Below are 13,654 nucleotides of genomic sequence, written 5' to 3' on the forward strand. Positions count from 1 at the left end.
GCAGTGTCCAACAAGGATAAATGTGCCCTGTCAGGAGCCCTAGAAGACATCCCATTAGGTACTATGGTGCCCGTGCCATAGCTGCACAAAGTGGTTCATTCCTCCCGCTGGATCCCTAAAAGGATAAAAGTGCTCCCATAGAGGCCCCATTCCTTCCGCTGGATCCCTAAAAGGATAAACGTGTCACCCCAGAAACCAATCAATTTTGTTTTGGGCTTCATTGATTTACATGTTGCGCTGGGTATGTGCCTTGTATCAATGTGCGTTGTATCAATGCGTATCACGAAATATACAGTGAAGAAAATTAACAACCTGATATATATATCCCACTTGGAAATTATGGAGGAGTCTGAAATTTTCATCGTTGGTGCATGTGCACTGTGAGAGAGATAATCTAAAAAGAAACATCCAGAAATCACAATGTATGATTTTTTTTAAAATGATTTATTTGTGTGGTACAGCTGCAAATAAGTATTTGAACAGCTGAGAAAACCAATGTTAATATTTAGTACAGCAGCCTTTGTTTGCAATTACAGAGGTCAAACGTTTCCTGTAGTTGATGACCAGGTTTGGACACACTGCAGGAGGGATTTTGACCCACTCCTCCACACAGATCTTCTCTAGATCAGACAGGTTTCTGGGCTGTCGCTGAGAAACATGGAGTTTCAACTCTGTCTAAAGATTTTCTATTGCGTTTAGGTCTGGAGACTGGCTAGGCCACGGCAAAACCATGATATGCTTCTCACAGAGCCACTCCTTGGTTTTCCTAGCTGTGTGCTTCGGGTCATTGTCATGTTGAAAGACCCAGGCACAACCCATCTTCAATTCTCCGACTGTTCCCCAAAATCTCACAATACATGGCCACAGTTATCCTCTCCTTAATACAGTGCAATCGTCCTGTTCCATATGCAGAAAAACACCCCCAAAGCATGATGCTCCCACCCCCATGCTTCACAGTAGGGATGGTAGTCTTGGGATGGAGCTCATGATTCGTCTTCCTCCAAACATGGTTAGCGGAATTATGACCAAAAAGTTCAAATTTGGTCTCATCTGACGACAAAACTTTCTCCCATTACTCCTTTGTATCATCCAAATGGTCCATGGCAAACTTAAGACGGGCCTTGGTAGGCATGACATGTGCTGGTTTAAGCAGGGGAACCTTCCGTGCCTTGTATGATTTCAAACCAGGATGTCTTAGTGTATGAGCAACAGTCACCTTGGAAACCGGTGTCCCAGCTCTTTTAAGGTCATTGACCACGTTCTGTCGTGTAGTCCTGGGTTGATTCCTCATCTTTCTAAGGATCATGATATCTTGCATGGGTTCCACTCTGAGATTGACCGTTATGTACTACTTCCATTTTTTAATAATTGCTCCAACAGTGGACCTTTTTTCACCAAGCTGCTTGGCAATTTCTCCGTAGTCCTTTCTAGCAGTGTGGAGTTGCACAATTGTGTTTCTTGTGTCTTTGGACAGCTCTTTGTTCTTGGTCATGTTACAAGTTTGAGTCTTACTGATTGTATGGGGTGGACAGGTGTCTTTATGCACCTAACGACTTCACACAGGTGGATCTGATTCAGGATAAGACATGGAGTGGAGGTGGAATTTTAAAGGGGGGGGTCAGAATTCTAGCTGATAGACAGGTGTTCATATACTTATTTGCAGCTGTATCAGACAAATCGTTAAAAAAAAAAAATCATACATTGTGATTTCTGGATTTTTCATTTTAGATGATCTCTCTCACAGTGGACATGCCCCTATGATGAAAATTTCAGACCCCTCCATAATTTCTCAGTAGGAGAACTTGCAAGATAGCAGGGTGTTCAAATACTTATTTTCTTCACTGTATATAATTTTCACATCGATACATTGCAGTCAATTTGATAGCGATACAAAGACCGACAGACCCACAAGCCTATTAGTTATGGGACAAAAAATTATTCTGAAGCATCAGGGATGGAAATTAGTTATCTAGACGTATAGTACTGTATTTTCACGGCTATAAGACACTTAAAAGTTTCAAATTTTCTCCAAAATGAACATGCCCCCAGGCAGCACAGTGGCGCTGCTGGAAAGCGTTGGCCTCACAGTTCTGAGGACATGGGTTCAATCCCAGCCCTCCCTGTGTGGAGTTTGCACATTCTTCCTGTGCCTGTTTGGGTTTTTCTCTGGGCACTCCGTTTTTCTCCCACATCCCAAAAACATGCCACATTAATCGGACACTCTAAGTTACCCCTAGGTGTAATTGTGAGTTCGGCTGTTTGTCTCTATGTGCCCAGTGATTGGCTGGCAACCAGTTCAGGACCTGACTTCTGCCCGTTGACAGCTGGGAAAAGCTCCAGCACTCCCACGACCCTTGTGAGGATAAGCAGCTAAGAAAATGGATGGATGAATCATACATTGTGATTTCTGGATTTTTCTTTTTAGATTATCTCTCACAGTGGACATGCACCTACGATGAACATTTCAGACCTCTCCATGATTTCTAAGTGGAATAACTTGCAATATAGCAGGTTGTTCAAATACTTGTTTTCTCCAATGTAGTATGTACTGTCACCCGATCTGGCTTTTTTTTGGGGGGGGGGGCAGGATACACTGAATCCACAATAAGTGAAGCGCAAAATAGAGAGGTATTACTGTACTTTCAAAACAATATGTTAATCTTTAATACATGTTTGTGAATCCTTTTAATTTAATTACTGCCTGGATGTGCTGTGGGATTGAAGAAATCAGCCTGTGGCGGTTGGTTGGAATTACGGAACCCTAGATTTCCTGGATTTTCAGTGGGGTTAACAGCCGACGAGTCTGCTGTCCAGTCAAGCAATGTGATGGCATAGGAATCAAACCAAGTTTTGGTAATTCTGTTGGTATAGGGAAGGGCCAGGTCCTCAGCAGAATGAATCATGAACATCTCTAAAACACTGTGGTAGACTATTCCAGCAATCTTGTGTGAAAGAAAGCATCTACTAATACGAAAAGAAATTTGCCCCTTCCTGGTTTCTGCTTTTTTTCCCCATATCAATCACACACAAATGTTTCAAATCAAACTAATTTTAATATCGCTTAAAGATAATCCAAGGAAACACAGAATGCAGTTTTCAAATGACACTTTCATTTATTAAGGCACAAAAAAGAAATCCAAACCTATCCGAAGAGCCCCTCTGAAAAATCTATTGCCCCACTGTTAAATGACAAATTCACAATGACTAACCGCAAATCAAATTTGGGAAAGGTGAGTTAAATTTTACAAGCCACACCTAAACCTGCTTGTCACCATATTTGTTGAATCAAGAAATTACTTAAATAGAATCTGTCAGAGATTGTAAAGTAGGGTACAAGATCTCAAGAACCATTGACATGTTGCTATCCAAAGAAATTCAAGAAGAATTTTGAAAAAAAAAAGTGATCGTAATCCTTAAATCTGAAAAAGGTTACAAAGCCATTGCAAAGGCTTGAGGGTTCGAGCGAACCACTGTGACAGACAATATTCAAACGGAGAAAACGGGGAACAGTGGCAAACCTTACCATGAGTGGATGGCCAACTAAAATTACTCCAAAAATGCGACGACGACTCATCCAGGAAGTTACAAAAACTGGAAACAGCTTAAGACCTGCAGACCCCAGTTAGGGTCAGTGTTCATAACTACCATTAGAAAGACACTCGCCAGTAATGGTATTCATGGGAGAGTTCCCAGGCGAAAACCCCTGCTGTCAGCAAATCATACAAAGGCTTGTCTCACATTTTCCAAAGGTGTGCGGGCCGTTTCTTCTAGCGTAAAAATGGCACAGCTTTTAATTTAAAAAAACATTATGGAACAGTGACCCATTGTGATGGCAGTGTGACAGTCTGGGGCTGAATTCCTGTGTCAGGACCAGCACAACTTTCTGTGATTGATGGAACAATGAATTCTGCTGTGTACCAAAAAATCATGAAGGAGAACATCTGGCCATAAGATCATGCCCTCAAACCCAAGCACTCTTGGATCAGGGACAGGACAACGATCCGAAACACATCAGAAAGTACACCTGTGAATAGCTCAAAAAAACAAAATGACAGTTTTGGAGTGGCCAAATCAAAGTCCAGATTTAAATCGAATTGAGATGGTGTGGTGTGACTTAAAAAGGGCAGTTCTTGCTAGAAAACCATACAATATTGACACAACATTGAGACAATCCTATAAAGAGTGGGAAAAATATCCTCCAGAGTAATGTGAAAGACTCATCACCAATTGTCAAAAAAAATTGATTTCAGTGATTGCTGGCAAGGGTGGCACAACCTGTTATTAGGTTTGGGGCGCAATTACTTTTTCCACAGATGGTCAGAAAAGTTCAGATTGTTTTTGTGCCTCATAAATTAAATTGTCATTTTTAAATTGCATTTTGTATTTCCCTGGGTTGTCTCTGAATGATATTAAAATTGGTTTGATGATTTGAAACCTGTGTGTGATAGAGATGCAAAAAAAAAAAAAAAAAAAATCAGGAAGGGGGCGAAGACTTTTTCACGGCACTGTAAGTCAAAAGGCAAAGCTCTCAATTTAGAGACAGGACCTCCCTGTTACCCTCACACCTATCATCATGTTGTGATCTCTGAGGACAGACAACATCTCAGTGGTCAATCAACAGAGTCCTCAGGAAAAAAAAAAAATTGGAAACGAAGTTGCAGCGACCCTTCTACCGCTTGTCCATGGAGAGCGTGCTGACGTACTGTATCTCCAACCTAAATTGTGCCCTTCACCAATAGTCACGAACTGCGGGTTGTGACGGAAAGAACAAGATCCCTGATAGAAGGGGGCGCAATGAGTTTCCTTTGCAGGGTGTCCAGGCTCTCCTTTAGACAAGACAAGCGCTGTTATACACGAGAGGCTCACTCAGTGGCTGCTCCACCAAATTGAGTGGAGCCAGATGAGGTGGCTTGTGCTCCTGGATTCCAATGCCTCCTGGATGTATCCCTGGTGAGATGTTCCAGGCACATTCCAACAGGACGAGACCCCATGTGACTCAGAACACGCTGGAAAGACAATGTCTTCCAGGCCTGGGAACGCCTCAGGATCCCCCTTGGAAGAGATGAATGAAGTGTTTGGGGAAAGAGAATCTGGGAGTCGCTACTAAAGTTACTGCCCCCGCAACCTGACCTCAGAGAAGCGGAAGAAAATGGAAGGCTGGATGGATGGATGAACAAAAAGTTCATCTACTACTATAAAAACTACTTCATGGATTTCACTCATACAGACCTAAATCCCCCAATAAACGAGTGTTTACTGAATTGTCATACCTTTTCAAAGAAATGCCAGACCCAAATTAGTTTGTTACCGAATCGTCTGTATAGCTGCTAGAAATTAGAATTCTAGTAATGCCTCATGTGACAAAGGTAAAGTGAACAACTGACCTCACCACATTGGTTAACCTTCTTCTGGATCTGTTTGTTCAGAGAAGCAATAGCTCTGAGGTGCTGGTGAAGTGGGCCAAACCGCTCCAAGAAGTCCGCTGATACCTCCATGGGCTGCAATGAACAGATGGATGGAATCCAAAAAATATTAGGGGTTAAGTAAGACTGAAAAATTAAGTACCATATTTTCACGACCATAAGGTGTACGGTATTAAAAGGTGCAGTCTCAGATGCGGGTGCCATTTCAGTATTTAACACATATAATGCAAAGCGTTTTATTAGGTTCAGACATGGTGTCACTCACGAGACAGTGAGACACAAATGTACTTTTATTTTTGTAACCAGAAAAAAGTTATACTATTTTCCCCCACTATGACTGGTGGGAACAAGTCACCAGTCAACACACCATCTTCATCCACAGTGTCACACCAAACCAAAACCATTACACCACAGCAAATGGAACATCACAATCAACAGACAAGAAAACCCAAACAATGAACAAAGAGATAATTGACAAAACATGCATTTCAAATGCTATTTACATACATTTAGTGCCCCAAAGCATACATAGTGGTACCTCTACTTACGAAAATCTCTACTAACGAAAGATTTAAGTTACAAAAAGCGTCTCCAGATAATTTGTCTCTAGTTACGAAAGAAATTCAGGATACGAAATGAAAAAAAATGAAGCTGGATTCCACCGAACGTCGACATCCTATACTGTAACTTTGTTTGAAAACGGCACCATGGAGCTGCTCTCCCATTGGCCACCGGAAGAAAACTTTCTGGCATCACATTGGCTAAAAGAGATGTCAATCTTTATCCATGACGCACATCCTGTCTCTTCGTTTGTATGGTGCAACAGAACAGCTTTTGTCCATCAAAACAAAACAAGAAATCATCGAGGAATATAAAAGACATGCGGGTGAATGGCTTAATTCTTATCCTGCTGCTGCTGCTGCTCATCGACGCACATTTGAAAGGTTCGAAGTGGAGGTTGGACCTGAAGTTGAGAAAATTGTTTTGCAGGGAAAGGCTGAGGGACACGTTTCAATGGAGAAGCGAAAGGATGGAGGTGATGCAACACTTGACAAAGCAGGAGCAGTTTGGGACGAACAGGAAGAGGCATCCCTAATTCGGTCAGCCAGAATAAAAACAGTGTAGACGAAATTCCACGACATTTCTGAATTTATTCAAAAGAATAATCCAGAAAATGTGTTAAATAGTCGTCCTCTGTCACACCCATACTTCCCCCTGTAACATCCGCATGCTGTCCTCTAACATGTCCACTTTTCCTCTACATCAGTGCGTGTAAGCAGAAAATGCTCCCAGTCAATTCCAAATTTTGGATGTCAGTTCACACATAAAGGGCTCCGCATTATAAGGGCTCGGGTCCATCCGTCCGTCCGTCCATCCATCCATCCATCCATCCATCCATCCATTTTCTTAGCTGCTTATCCTCACAAGGGTCGTGGGAGTGCTGGAGCTTTTCCCAGCTGTCAACGGGCAGGAGTCAGGTCCTGAACTGGTTGCCAGCCAATTACAGGGCACATAGAGACAAACAGCCGGACTCACAATTACACCTAGGGGTAACTTAGAGTGTCCGATTAATGTTGCATGTTTTTGGGATGTGGGAGAAAAACGGAGTGCCCAGAGAAAAACCCAAACAGGCACAGGAAGAATGTGCAAAGTCCACACAGGGAGGGCTGGGATTGAACCCATGTCCTCAGAACTGTGAGGCCAACGCTTTCCAGCAGCGCCACTGTGCCGCCTGGGGGCATGTTCATTTTGGAGAAAATGTGAAACTTTTAAGTGTGTCTTATAGCCGTGAAAATACAGTACTACACGTCTAGATAACTAATTTCCATCCCTGATGCTTCAGAATAATTTTTCGTCACATAACTAATAGGCTTGTGGGTCTGTCGGTCTCTGTATCGCTATCAAATTGACTGCAATGTATCGATGTGAAAATTATATACAGTGAAGAAAATAAGTATTTGAACACCCTGCTATCTTGCAAGTTCTCCTACTGAGAAATCATGGAGGGGTCTGAAATTTTCATCATAGGGGCATGTCCACTGTGAGAGAGATAATCTAAAATGAAAAATCCAGAAATCACAATGTATGATTTTTTTAACGATTTGTCTGATACATCTGCAAATAAGTATTTGAACACCCATCTATCAGCTAGAATTTTGACCCTCAATGACCTGTTAGTCCGCCTTTAAAAGTCCACCTCCACTCCATGTATTATCCTGAATCAGATGCACCTGTGTGAGGTTGTTAGCTGCATAAAAACACCTGTCAACCCAATACAATCAGTAAGACTCAACATGAAACATGGCCAAGAACAAAGAGCTGTTCAAAGACCCTAGAGACAAAATTGTACAACTCCAAATGGCTGGAAAGGGCTACGGAGAAATTGCCAAGCAGCTTGGAGAAAAAAGGTCCACTGTTGGAGCAATCATTAGAAAATGGAAGAAGCTTAACATAACGGTCAATCTCAATCGGAGTGGAGCCCCATGCAAGATATCACCTCGTGGGGTCTCAATGATCCCACGACAGGACTTGGTCAATGATCTGAAAAGAGCTGGGACCACCGTTTCCAAGGTGACTGTTGGTTATACACTAACACGTCCTGGTTTAAATCATGCATGGCATGGAAGGTTCCCCTGCTTAAACCAGCACATGTCAAGGCCCGTCTTAAGTTTGCCAATGACCATTTGGATGACACAGAGGAGTAATGGGAGAAAGTTTTGTGGTCAGATGAGACCAAAATGGTCATAATTCAACGAACCAAGTTTGGAGGAAGATGATTGATAAGTTCCATCCCAAGAACACCATTCCTAGCATCATGCTAAGGGGGTGTTTTTCTGCACATGGGACAGGACGACTGCAATGTATTAAGGAGAGGATGACCGCAGCCATGTATAGTCAGATTTTGGGGAACAACCTCTTTCCCTCAGTAAGAGCATTGAAGATGGGTCGTGGCTGGGTCTTTCAATATGACAATGACCCAAAGCACACAGTCAGGAAAATCAAGGAGTGGCTCCATTAGAAGCATATCAAGGTTCTGGCGTGGTCCAGCCAGTCTCCAGACGTAAACCCAATAGAAAATCTTTGAATTTCCGTGTTTCCCAGTGACAGCCCAGAAACCTGTTTGATCTAGAGAAGATCTGTGTGGAGTCCCTCCTGCAGTGTGTGCAAACCTGGTGAATAACTACAGGAAATGTTTGACCTCTGTAATTGCAAACAAAGGCTCCTGTACCAAATATTAACATTGGTTTTCTCAGGTGCTCAAATGATTATTTGCAGCTGGATCACACAAATAAATCATTAAAAAAAAACATACATTGTGATTTCTGGATTTTTCTTTTTAGATTATCTCTCTCACAGTGGACATGCACCAACAATGACAATTTCCGACCCCTTCATGATTTCTAAGTGGGAGAACTTGCAATATACCAAAGTGTTCGAATACTTGTCTTCTTCATTGTATACTATAGTACTGTAATTAAGAGTGCGCCTTTGGCAAAAATAGCGTTTGAGTTTTTAAAAATGATGAAAAGCTTGGAACAATCTTTAAACAGTTTTGCCAAATCATCTTTGCAGGACCTCTCAAGGGGCAATGAAGAGTCATTTTCAAATCTCTGAAGAGATGTTTAGTTGGAGTCAAGTCTGAGCAACGTTGGCCCACTTAAGGGAATCAAGTTGTTCCGAAGTTAATAGAATCGACTTTATTTTGAAAAGTATGGCTCACCTGCCTTGGCTCACGTAGTTTTGTTTTTTTGCTTCTAAACTTCAGACGTACAAATACCAAAGTCATGGAAAAGGTGACGAAAAAAACAAAAACATTGAAGGCAGGGGAGGAGGGGATCCCCTGAGCCTGCCCAGAGAATATTTTTGGTTTTAACATAAATTAAGCAATCTGGATGATTCTGAAGGGTACAGTAGGGCAAAATAAACATTTTATCCACAGATTTTTTAGTTGTTTTTTTTTTTTTTTTACACTGGCCAAGTACATGTTCATATACAAGTTTAGAATGAAGGTTAAATGTGTCTCATTTCTTTGCCTTTATGCTTTGGCCTCCAATCTGAGCTAGGCAAACCACCTGTGCCTGATACTTGCTTCAAGCTGTGCCACATCAGAATCACCTTAAATGGCCAAGTGAATAAATTGCACGTATAGCCATTCTGGAAAATAATTGACAAAAATCATTGTCAATTACCAAATATTACAAACTTCAAATACTCATCCCAAATGCATTCTATTAATATTTAAGTACATTTTTCTTTGTAAAAATCGCTCTCGCTTCTTGTACAATGCAGATTGTACAATGCCTTCCTCTATTTGCTTTGCCTCTGTTGACATTTTTTATCGGCTGATAAGCTTGTTTTTGTTCTAAATTTTTTTTTTTTTTTTAGAAGTAGCGACTCTTGCTTCCGGTCTTCAAACTGGTAGCAGTTTAAACAGAAGGCTCTGACCAGCCTGATCATATTTCAATAAAGCCTGCTGATTTTGGACCGAATGTTGTGAGTATTCGACGTGGGATGCTCGTGGCGACGACTTCAGTGGACTAAAATCACCATCTGTGCAATCTTAGTAGCCAAATTGGAGCCGTATCGTTCGCGTCGAAGCTGCTCGGCCTAAATTAGCCCAGCTTAGACCGCTCACAACAAAACATGTCTGTTTTCTAATATTTACTGAGGAGGAAAAAAAATCAAACGCTAGTATGTAAACGTCGTGGAAAACCTACGTATCGTATACAACGAGGATAGTGAGTACTCATAAGAAGTTGGGCGAGTGGAAATATGAACTTAAAACTTGCTTATCGGCCAAGTATTCCTTACCTTAGTTTGCTAACAACGAGAAGGGTTTGGGATCAATTCGTGGATGTTGAAGAAACATTGAACGTGAGTAACTTCATAACTTGTACAACGAGGGCCGTGAGGACTGATAGGAAATTTAACACGTCTTATCTGAGTACATCTTAATACACAAATTGGTGCTGTATCGTTCACATTGAAGCTGCTCGGCCTAAGTTAGCCTAACAACATTACCTACGTAGAGTATATAACAGGGACCAAACATCGAACGTAGACTCAACCTTCAACTACTAGAGTGAGGGCCATTGTGGTTTGAATCCCTTCCATCCACATATACTTTAAATTGCCATATCCTTTACATTTTGACACAGGTAGTATATAATTTGTGAAACTTATGTGCCGACTGTGTTTATGTGATTGCTTTCATTTGACATTAACTTTAACATAGATTAGGTAGTATGTGAATTGTGTATCTTATGTGCTTACTTTGTTTATTTGATTGCTTTACATTATTTTATCATGGAGTAGACGGGAAGAGAAATTGACTAGGGGTTATTTTAAAGGAAGAGCTCGCTAAGAATGTCTTGGAGGTGAAAAGAGTATCAGATCGAGTGATGATGATAATGAAACTTGAAATTGAGGGTGTTATGTATAATGTGGTTAGCGGCTATGCACCACAGGTAGGATGTAACCGCGAGGTGAAAGATAAATTTTAGAAGGAACTACAAGAAGTAGTCCTGAGCATCTCAGACAGAGAGTTGTGATTAGTGCAGATTTCAATTGACATGATGGCGAAGGAAACTGGGGCGATGAAGAAGTGATGGCTAAGTACGGAATTCAGCAAAGGAACTTTGAGGGGGAGATGGTGGTGGACTTTGCAAAAAGGATGGAATTGGCAGTGGTGAACACTTATTTCCAGATGAGACAAAAACATAAAGTGACCTACAAGAGCAGAGGTAGAAGCACGCATGTGGATTATATTTTGTGCCAACGATGTAATCTGAAGAAGGTTACAGACTGTCAGGTTATGGTGGGGGTGATTGATGCTCGACAGCATAGGATGGTGGTGTTTAGGATGACTCTGGTAGTGGATAGGATGCTTAAGAAGACAAAGATAGAGCAGAGAAACAAATGGTGGAAGTTGAGAAAGGAAGAATGATGTCTGGCCTTTCGAAAAGAGGTGAGGCAGGCTCTGGATGGTGAGGAAGAGCTCCCAGAAGACTGGAATGCTACTGCCAATATATTTAGAGGGGCAGACAGGAGAGTACTTAAGGTGTCTTCTGGTAGGAAAGGGGAGAAGGAGACTTGGTGGTGAAACTCCAAAAAACAGGAAGTCATCCAAGAAAAGCAATTAACGAAGAAGAAGTGGGTCACGGAGAGGACTGAGGAGAAGCGTAAGGAATACACTGACTGCGTCATAGGGCCTAACCTAACCCTAAACAAGTGGCATATGACGACATTTACTCCAGGTTGGATGGGAAAGAAGGCGAAAAGGATCACTACAGGTTGGCCAGACAGAGGGATAGAGATGGGAAGGATGTGCAGCAAGTAGAGGTGAGTAAGGATAGGGATGGAAATATGCTGACTGGTGCCAGTAGTGTGCTAAGTCGATGGAAAGAGTACTTTGAGAAGTTAATGAATGAAGAAAATGGGAGAGAAGGTAGAGTAGAAGAGACAAGCGTGAATGACCGGGAAGTGGAAATGATTTATAAGGGGAAATTTAGAAAGGCACTTCAAAGGATGAAAAATGTAAAGACAGTTGGTCCTGATGATATACATGTATGGAAACAATTTGGAGTGGTGGCTGTGGAGTTTTTTTACCAATTTATTCAACAGAATACTAGCGGGAGAGAAGATGCCTGAAGAATAGAGGAAAAGTGTGCTAGTCCCCATTTTTAAGAACAAAGGAGATGTTCAGATCTGTGGAAACTATAGAGGAATGAAGATGATGAAGTTATGTGAAAGAGTAGTGGAGGCTCTACTCAGGACAGAAGTAAATCAGGGATGAGAAATACCAATTCAAAAAAATACTGAAAATGTCTGCCTTGGGGGGAATTTCAAAGGAGGTGTGCCCCCCCACCCCCCCTTTGGGCACAAATTTTTTTTTTATAAACAGTTAAAGGGTGACCTCTGGTTACTTCTAACAGTGTAAATACATGGCAATCATAATATTTCGAAAACTTAAAATATGAGTCCTAACAATCAAAATAATTTTGATAGGCCTCGTTGTATTAACAGTTGTCAATTATATAATAATTGAGAAATTTACGTCCATCTTACCTTTGTGTTTCCTGGTTTGGATATGCTCCTGGATAAGTGCACAGCACTTTGCCGGGAATGTCCACTTTTTGTACTTGTTCGGTTAGACATGATACGGTTTTTGTTCCTATCTGCACGGTTACACTCGATAACATATGCGTACGTATGTCGATAAGTTATATCTATGTCGTACTAAACAGAATGCTTCTCTAAGAAATGTTAACGTCAGAGTGAAAATACAGAAATGCTGCCGGAAATCGTAATGTTGTCGTCATTATAAACACAAAATTTAATGCAAACAGGTAGCAATGCCGTTCTCCGCTATCACAGCTGTGACTAATTTCACGACGAGCGTTGCCGATAGATGCTGGCGGCCGGTCTTGATCCCAGCCTTGCCCCGTAAGGTAAGGAAGTGAAGAAACTTGTCCAAGCGGGATGGAAAAGTTGGCGGAATATGTCTGGTGTTTTATGTGACACAAGAGTCTCCGCTATGCGATATTGGTAGAAAGGTGGTGAGGATGGAGCTGCCAGGCAAAAGAGCAAGAGGAAGACCAAAGAAAACATTGATGGATGTTGGGGAGGATATGAGGACAGTGGGTGTTAGAGAGAAGGATGCACGAGATAGGCTAAGATGGAAAAAAATGACGCGCTGTGGCAACCCCTACCTAATGGGACAACTCGAAAGAAAATGAAGCAGCGACTCTTCGATACTTTGAAATCTGTGGAACATAAATTGTTTTATTGTTATGTGAGCGTGGCCTGCTAATTAGCAAAAGCCTGGTGTGAGCAACAAGACCAGCCATCAAGATGCCTCCCTTTTCTACTGAGGACTATCGCGTAGTACTGCAGAGGGTGTCAATTCTGGAATTAAAAATCTGCCGTCTTGAAGTCTATGTGGCTGTAAATGGACAGTTGGGGAATGAAACCACTCAACCGATGTCTCAAAATAGTGAGCAGAGGTGTGGTAACACACAGTCACCTAGCTCAACAACGAGGACAGACTGTGGAAAGAATAACGGATCCTCCAAGCAGCTCTCTCTGAAATTTACTCGGAGCAAAGCCCAAAGATATGGGACATTTAAAAAAACAAGATACAACAGCACCAGGAGATTACCGAGGAATGTCGCTGGCCTGCCTTGCGGGTCGCCTCAACACCGAGTGAGTGACCATGGATGGTCGTTACA

General features: G+C 41.8%; 1 protein-coding gene across 10 annotated transcripts in view; it reads right to left on the reverse strand.

Moving 5' to 3' along the window:
* Nucleotides 1-13,654, reverse strand: part of ccdc93 (coiled-coil domain containing 93) — a 182,083-nt gene that overhangs the window by 75,795 nt on the left and 92,634 nt on the right. For 9 of the 10 annotated variants that reach the window (XR_009798230.1, XR_009798231.1, XM_061842447.1 and 6 more), the window contains one exon: nt 5,385-5,498. The exons of the other annotated variant lie outside the window; for it this stretch is intronic. Coding sequence is in view for 7 of the 9 variants with exons in the window: in XM_061842447.1 (XP_061698431.1) it covers nt 5,385-5,498 (114 nt within the window). In the remaining 2 variants the exon portion in view is untranslated. The remainder of the gene's footprint in view (nt 1-5,384; nt 5,499-13,654) is intronic. 10 annotated transcript variants of the gene reach the window in all.

This window comes from Syngnathoides biaculeatus, chromosome 14 (genome assembly GCF_019802595.1).
Source record: "Syngnathoides biaculeatus isolate LvHL_M chromosome 14, ASM1980259v1, whole genome shotgun sequence".
Taxonomy (NCBI): Eukaryota; Metazoa; Chordata; class Actinopteri; order Syngnathiformes; family Syngnathidae; genus Syngnathoides; species Syngnathoides biaculeatus.